The 11,828-nt window shown below is 43.8% G+C and overlaps 1 protein-coding gene across 1 annotated transcript; it reads right to left on the bottom strand.

Annotated features, from left to right (window-relative positions):
* Positions 1–379: 379 nt before the first annotated feature.
* On the bottom strand, positions 380–1,230 carry LOC120685940 (cysteine proteinase inhibitor 8-like). The gene has a single exon (XM_039968081.1). It carries the CDS (start codon positions 1,163–1,165, stop codon positions 671–673), a length of 495 nt encoding a protein of 164 aa, XP_039824015.1. The 5' UTR covers positions 1,166–1,230; the 3' UTR covers positions 380–670.
* Positions 1,231–11,828: the final 10,598 nt, after the last annotated feature.

The following is an 11,828-nucleotide window of genomic DNA, read 5'->3' on the forward strand; positions in this document are numbered from 1 at the left end:
TTCCTCCGTATCAACATGAAGATGTATATTCACTCCTAGTCCATCCGTTCTATGAAAAGTACAATCATAGTATTTGGAAAAAAAAGTCACACCAAAGAGTGAAATCCTAGAAATTGAACAACAACTTACCTAATTTAGTGGTTAAATCTTTTTTGCATGTCGAAATGTCTCATATCCATAAGTTTTAGAAGTTTGGTTAGTTATTGCATGCAGTAAAAAGAATAAAGGCATGGAGGTTGTTTCAAACCAACAATGATCTGTTCGAAGAAAAAGCTAGAATTGCACTCTTTTTAAGCCAAAGGGAGTAGCTGACAGTCCTGTATACTTTTTATTAAGCCGTTATGAACATCTATCGACAATTTAACTGAATTAGTCTAAATAATTCGAAATCTGTACTTGGCATGTTCAATTATTGGTACTTGACCTTATTTTCATGAAACCTTTCTCGGCGCCATGTGCTTGCATGCATGCACGAAAACATAGACAGTTATTTGAAAAAGAAAAACACGAACCACCTGTAATTTGTTCCCTTCATTCTGCAAAACCAAATTATTAGGAGAACACCACATACGACTCGCACATTGGGGAGCAGTAGCAAGTCCCAAACACACACATCAGAGAGACTCAGAGCATGCAATGGCCGTCCTCAGCTTGCAGCAACCTGTTCCCATCACCCAAGCAAGGGCGTGAAGGACTTGAGCTGACGCTTCTCCGGCGGCAGGGAAACAAACAGACCCGCCTCGTAGAAACGGGAGGCCGGTCCCTTCGTTTCGATCTCGAGACTGTAGTTCATGCCCGCGACGACTTGCTGCCTGCCTCTGACGACCTTACCAAACTCCAAACCCTCCCCAGACTGCTTGTTGTGCTCCGTAACAGCCCATTTGCCGAGATCCTGCACGTAAGGGTCCGTCACGTTCTCTATTTCCGCCCACTGCCCGGTCTTCGTGGACACAGCGGCTCTCGCGGACCGGCCGGCGGCTGCTGTCGAGGCAGTGGTGGCCGCCACGGCGGCGAGCAACACCATGGCTTGGCGCCGCCCACCGGCGGCGTCATCAACCTTGGCAGCAGAAGCTCTGGCCACGACGAGGCTGCGGTGGCGGCGCGGTGCAGCTGCCGCCGCCATGGTGGGGACGACGCACAATGCGTTCGCTGTGAGGGATGCCATTGGCTGGATGGATGTGCTAGCTAGTTGCTCTCTATCTGGGTAGCTGTTTGTGTTGCTGGCCCATCTATGAAGTCGTTGCTATAAATAGGCTCCTGCTCCTGGCCGTGCGTGGCACTCGTGGTAAATCTTTGCCATGGTTAGAGGAGTTATTAGTAAATCAGTTCTTCCAATTCCAGCTTTTGTTTTGTCCACAGAACATCGATCCTGAATTATATTCTGGATCTCCGGTACATCTACTGACCGACCACCTCATACAAGCAACAAAATATGAAAACTACCTCGTATGAATCTTGTGCACGTTTGTTATGGTTTGTGGTCCTTTGCCACAAAATTCAAAATGAGTGCTTGCCATCTTACTGCACATCAATACCAGGTGGATTGTCTCATTTGCGCACGTGAAGCATGACTTGATTTGGGCTTGAATAGGATGCATCACCCGGTCTTTTGGCACTTCTGAAAAATCACTTTCATTGAGAAAATGACAGTTCCTCGTAAAATGACAGGTGAATTGATCATTTTCTTTGAATAGGATGCATCACCCGGGCTTGAATAGGATGCATCACCCAGTCTTACTACAAGACTCAGCCTAAGAATAATTTGCAGATGAATTATGCAACTTAATCTTATAATAGTAAACAATGTTGATTTTTTTCTGTTTCTATTAGTTGTAGACTTGTAGTTCATATGAAATACTTCAATTGATATAGACTATTCAATCATAATAGTCAACGGTGTAGATCTTTTTTTCTTAACTAACATGGCCCTTTAGAGAAAACCTAATGTGTAATGACCTCATTCATCTTTACTTATGCTTGCTATTATACATATTTTTCTCCAAATTGTAATACTTTTTAGTTGTATTATTGGATGGTGCCAGACCATTATATGATCATTGTAGATGTTTCTTTTTCATTCTTGGTTATATTCTATTATAAAATATTCAGATTAATCTAGAAGACTGGATATGGACATGACAATAGTCAATTGCATATATTGTTTATTCTAGTTTTATTATTAGTTATATTTGATAATAGATCTTATGAGTAATCTACTATCTAATGGCCACAACAATAAATTGTATAGATCATTTTTCCCTCTCTGTTAGACATTGTGCTTTTTTGTCCTTTCAGAGTGAATGAGCTGGCTTCTCTAACACTCAGATATTACGATAATAGATAGCGAAGATGTGAGGGATCTCCAAATAATGCCTCTACTAAAGCTGTTCTGTTAAATTTATATTTGTGAAGGTGTGTTTCACACATGATATTTCAACAACACAGTCACCATCCTGTGGACACAAAGAAAAACACAATACAATCACACTCAGTTTCACAAATGACGACAAAAGAACGGGCAGTTCCTTTCAAGCCCAAATCAAAGCATGTTTCATGCACTACTATAGAAATGATTAGGAGCTAGCGTTCAGCTCTTTTAGGAGCGGTTAAGAAGTTGATCCACACCTAAGACAAGTCTCAGTGCACAGTTTCATGACACAGTTATCTAGACTAGAAACTAGGTAACTGCCAGATGAGTTTCATGGTGATGAAACTCTCCTCACATCCTATGAAACTCCATCTTCTCTCTGCTTACCATGTCAGCAAAATTGATGATATATAATTCCATGAAATTCTTCATGAATCTTCCAGTGAGACTGGCCTAATATTAATAATGGCACTGTAGCACACATCTCGTCTCTCAAAATAGCTTTTTAATTAGAGGCGGACAGTGTGGCTGAACCGCCCTTGTAAATAGGTTTCTAGGGCGGACCACAGAATGTAAATCACCATGATGTTTATGGGTGGACCAAAACATGAACCACCCCAAATGCAAGGATTTTCAGTACCGAGAGGCTGCCACTACGAGAATGGACCATCAGTATCAAGTCGTAAGGCCGCATCAGTTTCAGATTCATGACCCATTACTAAAAATATCTTAAGTACCGTCTAATATTACCAAATGGTACCAAAAGCAGGATTTCCAAATAATTTTTTTTAAAAATATTTCAAAATTTGGAGAGGCCTTGCACACGTTCATTCTATCAACTAGTGGAGGGAACCGATGCTGCCACATGTCTAACCGGACGTCTCACAGCAGACAACTAGAGGGAGGTATAAACCCAGCAGATCAGATCACTACTAGAAAACGGGCCATCAGTCCTGGCCAAAGGTACCAGCTGCTGTTGTAGCCGGTACCGATGGTACCCATCGGTACCGGCTGCAACAGCAGCTGGTACCTTTGGCCATCGACCGACCTAGTGGAGGGCAATTGGCACCGGGTGGTGGTTCCAACCGGTTCCAATGCGTCACCATAGGAACCGGTCTGAACCACCACCCGGTACCAAATGAAGGCGGAGCTAAAGGCACCGGTTTATAGGAATAACCGGTTCCTATGGTAATGAAATGTGGCAGCTGCCAGGAGCTCGGGCCTAAGGCACCGGTTGGTGCCTTGACCCGGTGCTATTGAATTAATTTTAGCACCGGGTCATTGAAATCAACCGGTGACTTTGGCCTGAGCCTATAAATACCCCAGCCCCTCCCCCTCTCAAGCTGCCGTGAACTCACTGTTCATGGCAGCTGAGTGGGGTGAGGGGAGGCGAATTTTTGTTTTTTTTGAAAAAAAGGTTAGTTATTTTTCTTTATAACTTAGCAATTAATTTTTAGAAACAATTATTACTTGATTTAGTTTATATATGTGATAATTATTTTTATTTGTAGCATCTTGTTGTAGTTATATACGTTATCAATTTATTTGATATTTGAATACTATCAAATTATTGTATTTATATGTTTTTTCAATTTATTTGATAAGTGAATAGTATCTATTTATTATAGTTATATGCATTATCAATTATATAAATATATTGTTATAAATTGGTAGTATGAATGAACTATTTGTACAGTACAATGATGTATATAAATGTATTGTAGACCCAGATGAGTTGTCAATGGATGTACATTGCCGACCGGCGTTCAAAGAAGTTCATGGATGGCGTGCATGAATTCATAGAAGCGGCCGAGAAACACAAGTATGGCGGTTTCGTTCGTTGTCCATGCAAATTCTGTAAGAATGAGAAGGATTACTCATCATCAAGAACCATCCATAGTCACTTGTTCATTAGTGGTTTCACGCCGAACTACTATGTTTGGACCAAGCATGGCGAAAGAGGAATTGTGCTGGATAATAATGTAGAAGAAGAGGACAGGATTCCTGACTTTGCAGCCAATTATAATTCCTTTTTTCAATGACACTGCAATGGGTGAGCCTGAAGAAGATACTGAAGGATACGTTGTAGAAGATGATCTTGGTCAGATGCTGCGCGAAGCTGAGGAAGGTTGCGAAACAGAAAAGGAATCGAGAGATCTGAAGCGTATGTTGGAGGACTACATAACATTGTTGTACCCTGATTGTAAACAAAACCAAAAGAAGTTGGGTACCACATTGGAATTATTGCAATGGAAGGCATCAAATGGTTTGTCTGACAAGGGATTTGAGGAGTTACTGAAACTTATAAAAAACTTACTCCCTGAGGGTAACACCTTGCCGGAGACAACATACGAGGCAAAAAAAGTTGTTTGTCCTTTAGGATTAGAGGCACAGAAGATACATGCTTATCCTAATGACTGCATCCTATATCGAGGTGAGTATGAAAATTTGGATTCATGCCCTGTATGCAACGCATGCCGGTATAAGATCCCTCGAGATGATCCAGGCGACGTTGAGGGGATGCGTGTCAAGAAGAGGGTGCCTGCCAAGGTGATGTGGTATTTTCCTCTAATACCACGTCTGAAACGTTTGTTCATGAACAAAACGAATGCTAAATTGATGCGATGGCACAAAGAAGAACATAAGCAAGACAATATGTTGAGACACCCCGCTGATGGGTCGCAGTGGAGAAAAGTGGACAGAACATTCCCAACATTTGCAAATGATGGGAGGAATATAAGGTTCGGCTTAAGTACGGATCGCATGAATCCTTTCGGTGAGCAGAGCAGTGGCCATAGTACCTGGCCTGTGACACTCTGTATATACAACATTCCTCCCTGGTTGTGTATGAAGCGGAAATTCATTATGATGCCAGTGCTTATCCCCGGCCCGAAGCAACCCGGTAACGATATAGATGTGTATCTGAAACCACTGATTGAGGATCTTCTATTGTTGTGGAAAGATGAGGGTGTTCGTATGTGGGATGCGCACACAGAGGATCATTTTAACCTGCGTGCATTGCTTTTCGTAACCACCAACGATTGGCCAGCACTAAGTAACCTCTCCGGACAATCCAATAAGGGTTATAGGGCATGCACCCATTGTTTAGAAGAAACCGACAGCATGTACCTCAAGCACTGTAGGAAGATCGTGTATATGGGTCATTGTCGATTTCTTCCGATCAAGCACCCATTAAGGAGGAGGCATGCTCACTACGATGGAAAGGTAGATCATCGTACCAAGCCTAGGCACCGTTGCGGGAAAATGGTGTTTGAAATGGTCAAAGATATAAAAGTAGTATTCGGAAAAGTACCCAACAGCAGATCAGTGCAGAGTGATGACAGACGTGCACCTATGTGGAAGAAGAAGAGTATTTTTTGGGAGTTATCTTATTGGGAAGTCTTAGAATTGATGTGATGCACCTAACAAAAAATCTTTGTGTGAACCTTCTAGGCTTCCTTGGTGTCTATGGTAAGCCAAAGGATACATTGGAAGCGCGGCAAGATCTTCAACGTATGAAACAACGGGCCGCCCTACATCCAAAAAAAAGGGATAAAGGATGTCATTATCTAGGTCATGCGTGCTACACTCTTAGTAAGGAAGAGAAGCAAAGTATGCTCGACTGTTTGAACAGTATCAAGGTCCCATCAGGCTACTCTTCGAATATAAAGAGGCTACTGAATTTGAAAGAGAAGAAATTCGCACACGTAAAGTCCCATGACTGTCACGTGTTGATGACGCAATTGATTCCAGTTGCACTTAGAGGTATTCTACCAGCTAATGTTCGAGCAACAATCATAAAGCTATGCGCATTTCTCAACACAATTTCTCAGAAGGCAATCGATCCATCGAGTTTAAGCAGGCTACAAGAGGATGTTGTCCAAAGTTTAGTCAGTCTTGAAATGATATTTCCTCCATCATTCTTCAATATTATGACGCATCTACTAGTTCACCTGGTCAAAGAGATTGGTATTCTCGGTCCCGTTTTCCTTCATAATATGTTCCCTTTTGAACGATACTTTGCAGTCCTAAAGAAATACGTTCGTAATCGGGCTTGTCCAGAAGGAAGCATTGCGAAGAGTTACGTCACAGAGGAGGTCATTGAATTTTGTGTTGACTATGTGGAAGAACTCTGCCCAATTGGGATTCCAGTATCACGTCATGAGGGGCGGCTAATTGGAAAGGGCACACTTGGAAGAAAATCAGTAAATGCCACAGATCATGCCACGTTGAGCAAAGCACATCTCACAGTTCTGCAACAATCAGCCTTGGTGGCTCCATACATGGAGGAGCACATGCAAATTGTGCGAAGTATATACCCTTTGAAGTCTGAGACATGGATTACAAAACATCATAATGATACATTCGCCACCTGGTTGCAGAAGGAAGTCATGGCCAACGATCAAATTCATGAGTAGCTAGCTTGGCTGGCCAGGGGTCCAGCAAATTCAATCCTGATGTATCAAGGATATGAAATTAATGGTTACACATTTTATACAAGAGCCCAAGATAACAAGAGCACCAATCAAAATAGTGGTGTCCGTATAGATGCCACCGACTCTAGTGGCCAAATGAACTCATATTTGGTTACATTGAAGAGATCTGGGAACTCGACTATGGGCCGTTGAAGATACCTCTATTTCGTTGTCAATGGGTTAAACTCACAGGAAAAGGTGTCAATATCGACGAGTACGGAATGACAACGGTAGACCTCAAAGAGCTTGGCTATCGAGACGAACCATTCGTCCTAGCTAAAGATATCACTCAAGTTTTCTACGTGCAGGACATGTCTAGCAAACCGAGAAACGACAAGTCTAGGAATAAATCAAGTTTTGTAGGTGCCGGAGATGAGGCAAAGCGCCATATTGTTCTTGCAGGAAAAAGAAAAATTGTGGGAGTCAACGATGTCACAGATGAAGAAGAATACAATAAGGTTGAAGATATGACTCCGTTCGCAGTGGAGGTTGACACAAGTATTCTTTTAGCCGAAGAGGAGGCTTCATACGCACGTCATGATCATAATGAAGGGACGATTGTAAAGTGAACCATCGTTAATATTCCCTTAGTTGAATGATTATGTCTTGTAATATTTTCTGTGAACATTATTAGATTTCTTATGCAATGAATTGATTTATTGGACAATTAAATGATTTATTATGCAATTATTTGATTTATTATGATTTATTATGATTTATTATGCAATTAAAATGATTAGTTATGCACCTAAATGATTTATCAAGTAGTATTTAGAATTATTTTGCATTTAAATAATTTATTATGCAATTATTTGATTTATTATGAAATTAAAATAATTAGTTATGCACCTAAATGATTTATTATGTAGTAATTAAAATTATTGTGCATTTAAATGATTTATTATTGTGCACCTAAAACCATAGTTAATATTTTCTTAGTTGAATGATTTACTAGGCAGTTAATAAATTTATTGAGCAAATAACAAATTTATTAGACAATTATTTTAACTATTAAACAATTATTTAAATTATTAGATAATTATTAGATTTTCTAGGCAATTATCAGATTTATAATGCAAATATCAGATTTATTATGAATTATGAGGCAATTAATAGATTTACAAGAGAAAAAGAAAAGGGAAAAGAAAAGAGAACCTTTGGTACCGATTGGAAAATCCAACCGGTACCTTAGGGTCCTATTTGTGTAAAAAAAAAAAAGTGGGGCGTTGCGCGGGAGTCAAACCGTGGCCGCGGAGCCCAAATTACCGAGCGTTACCATTGAGATACTGAAGAATTCCGTTCAAACTGGGTCAAAGAGTCGTGAAAAGTGAACTTTAAATGGCCTAAGGTACCGGTTTTGGATATCCACCCGGTACCATAGGGTCTTTTCATTTCCCGCCCGTTGGGCCCTTAGGCACCGATTGTGCGGAGACCCGGTACCTAAGGCCTCGCCTAAGGCACCGGTTGGAGATACAACCAGTACCTAAGGCCTACATAGGTACCGGTTGAGTTTTTGACCCGGTACCCTTGGCCAAGGGTATAAATCTGTTACCTTCTTCCTCCATTCTCCGCGCGCGCACCGTCGCATAGTCCGCGCGCACCACCGCTTCTCCTGTGCGCTCGGCCCGTTGCGTCGTCCGCCCGCTTCTCCCCCGCAACGCCACCTCCGCGAGCTCCGTCGCGCACGCCGCCGCCGGACCTCGACGCCGTCGACCCTGCACAGCCTCCCCGCTTGAATCCAAGTCTCAGTGAGCATTCACGCAACCCTCTCTGCCCCCTGCGCTAGTTATCTTGGCACGGGAACCCTCACCTAGGACGGAACACCTTCGCCGGCGTTCCGCCGCCAAAGCTTCGCCATGGCAGATGCCCAGCAGCACCGCATGGCCACGCTCGCACCCCGCTCCGATCTGCCTTAGCACCGTGCGCGCTCACGTATACGTTTGAACCCACGCTCTTGCCCAGAACCGCCGGAACCCGTGCGCGCCGGCGAGCCCCGTCAAGCAGAGCCGCCCCTCGCCGTGGCAAGCCTCGGCCAAACCCTAATCCACCACCCCGTTTGCCTAGACGAGTTCGCCGTCGCACGAACTCACTCCCATGCCAAGCCCCGCTCATCTAGACCCCCGGAGGGCCGAGTTCGGCCATCTCCGGCGAGCCCCGCTCCGCGCCGCCGCGGACAGAGCCGCCGGCGGGAGAGCTCCGCTGCTCCCGCGCGCGGAGTAGGTCCGGGCCGTCCGATCGGCAACGGACGCGCCAGATTAGACCCAGCGTAACGCTTCACCGGTCTTTTTGCTAAAGAGCCCTCGGGTTTTTCCCGAATTAACCCGCGGTCCACACTGCAGTTCAAAAATTCCATAGAGGCTCTTTTTCTTCTGTTTAGGACCCTAAGCTTTCTAGGTTTTGAACCCGCCGTCCAGCCCTCTTTTTTTCAATCTAGTCCTCAAATCTAAGGTTTAATTATGATCTAGCCCCTGGTTTCTTACAAATAAGCCCTTAGAACCTTGTTTTAGCCATATCTTTAACATTTTGACTCATGTATTTAGTTATTAGAGAGACTTTATTAGAGAGACTTGTATTTAGCCATATCTTTAACATTTTGACCCATGTTTCATCTTGCAAATAATGTACAATGTTTTCATTATATATAGTGTATAATTTAGTTATAGAATTTAGTTATTAGAGAGACTTTATTTAATCATGTATTTAAATAGAGAGTGAATAATGCTTGTATTTATGTATTTATCATGTATTTCTGTAACTCATGTATTTATCATGTAACTCGTGTAACGACGACGAGTAACGACGAGTAACGATGACGAGTAACGATGAGTAACGACGACGAGTAATTTCGTATTCGCTCTCTAACTCACGCATTCGCCATCCCTCGACCCTCGACCCCGACTCTCAACCCCGTCCCTCGACTCTCGACCTCGACCCTCAACTCTAGACCTCGACCCTCAACCCTCAACCCCGTTCCTCGACCCCGTTCCACGACACACACACACACACAGTCTAATACACTCTAACACACACACACACACACTCTCTCTCTCTCTCTCTCTAACACACTCTAACACAATTGTATAAAGTATCGACCCTCGAGACACACACACACACTCACACTAACACACACACACACACACAAACTGACTCACACACACACTCCCTAACTCTCTCTCTTTCTCTGTCCCTCTAACATACACACACACACTCTCTCTCAAACACGCATATTCATTCAAAGAATTGAATTCTCCTGCTTCATTTAAGGATGGACACATACTCTAACACATTTTTACGGTTTCAGTTAAGGATGGACCCCTTCGGTGATGAGCAGGCCGCCAGGCAATACATGTTGGACGCAATAAACGAAGATACGAGGGCCAACACCACCCAGCCAATCGCTGAAGAAGATTCTCGGACAGCTGATTCATTCCTAAATATATCTGGAGATGCCGATGAAGAAGATGATGACTTTGCGCCGCCGCCCAATCAACAGCAGCATGTTCCAGTATGAATCTTAAAACTATATGCATGGTGACTTCGGTAGATTAGTTTTGCGATTAACATATCTTTTCTGTAATTTAGTCGACCTCCGCATCGACTTCGTTGAGCTAGTCAAAAGGGAGACGCCGGCCAACCAAGAAAATGGAGGGAAGACAGGTCGTCACAGAAGTGGACGCAGAGGGCTGTCCAAGTGCTCCAGAGGATGCTAGCACAAAATTTGTCAACCAATGTGGGGTTATTGTTCGGGCAAGAATTCCGATCACCACAAGACTATGGAAAACAACCAAACCCGAAGAACAGCAACACGCTGTGCCTGCACATCAGAAGGAAATGCTATGGGCAGAACTCAAGGATATGTTCACTCTTTCTAAAGGAGTTGACCAAGAACTTGTGAAGAAATGTGCCTTGAGAAAGATGGCCCTTGCCTTTGCAACTTTCAAGAAGAAGTTGTACACCAATTATATCAAGAAGGATAAGGAGCCGAACTGGGACGATCTTCCTCAGGTTAAACCATACTGGGAGGAGTTCAAACAATACAAACTATCAGAGGAAGCCCAAAAAAATCCGAACAAGCCAAGGTGAATGCAGCAAATAAGAAGTACAGCCACCACCTTGGGGCTACCGAGTACAAGAAGTCAGTTAAAAAATGGCAGTAGATGGAGTAGGACCTTATGGATAGAGGCATCAGGCCGACGACTTGGGATTGGCCGGATAGATCCAAGTGGTGGTTATTTGCTAAAGGCGTGACACTAAACCAGTTGGATGGAAGTTTGGTCGTGCCCGAGCATATGCAAGAAGTGTCCCGCGATCTAGTCGCTGCAATAGATGAGACTCAACAAGGAACATTCCATCCTCAAAGGGAGAATGATCAGCTGACAAGGGCATTAAAGAATCCGAAACACCCTGGACGAGCCCGCGGCATCGGCGTGGTCCCATGGAAAGTTGCTTGGGCCAGAGATCCTTCTTACAAGACTCACCGAAAGAGCAAAGCCGAACAGGAAGAGAAACTTTGTATCATAGAAGAAAAGATGAACAAGAAGGTTGCGTCCTTGGAATCTCAGATGGACGCCAGGGTCAATGAGGCGGTGCAGCTAGCTCTGAGCCAAAGGGGCACTGCTGGGTCGCACTCGGATGTTGTGATAAGCTCGGCCTCTCAGCGACGCAGTAGCTGTGCATCCACGGCGTCGCCCGACGTACAAGCGGAACAGCAACCCCAGATTGAGCCAACGGCGGTAGATGACCAGAGGTATCCAGTGGATGATGTCACCATGCCGACACCGTGCGAGCTTCATGTGCGAGCAAGAAATATATCCATTCATGTCGCATATGGGTCAGCCCTGCCCCTGAATCCTTCTACTACAATTCATGGAAGGCCGATACCCCCTGGCTACACCTCTGTCACAGTTGAGCAGATAGTTGGAAACAATGAGGATCTTGAGCTCGACTTCGTTGGAGGGGATGGAGAGAAGACATTGGGAGATGCA

This window comes from Panicum virgatum, chromosome 8N (genome assembly GCF_016808335.1).
Source record: "Panicum virgatum strain AP13 chromosome 8N, P.virgatum_v5, whole genome shotgun sequence".
NCBI classification, from domain to species: Eukaryota; Viridiplantae; Streptophyta; class Magnoliopsida; order Poales; family Poaceae; genus Panicum; species Panicum virgatum.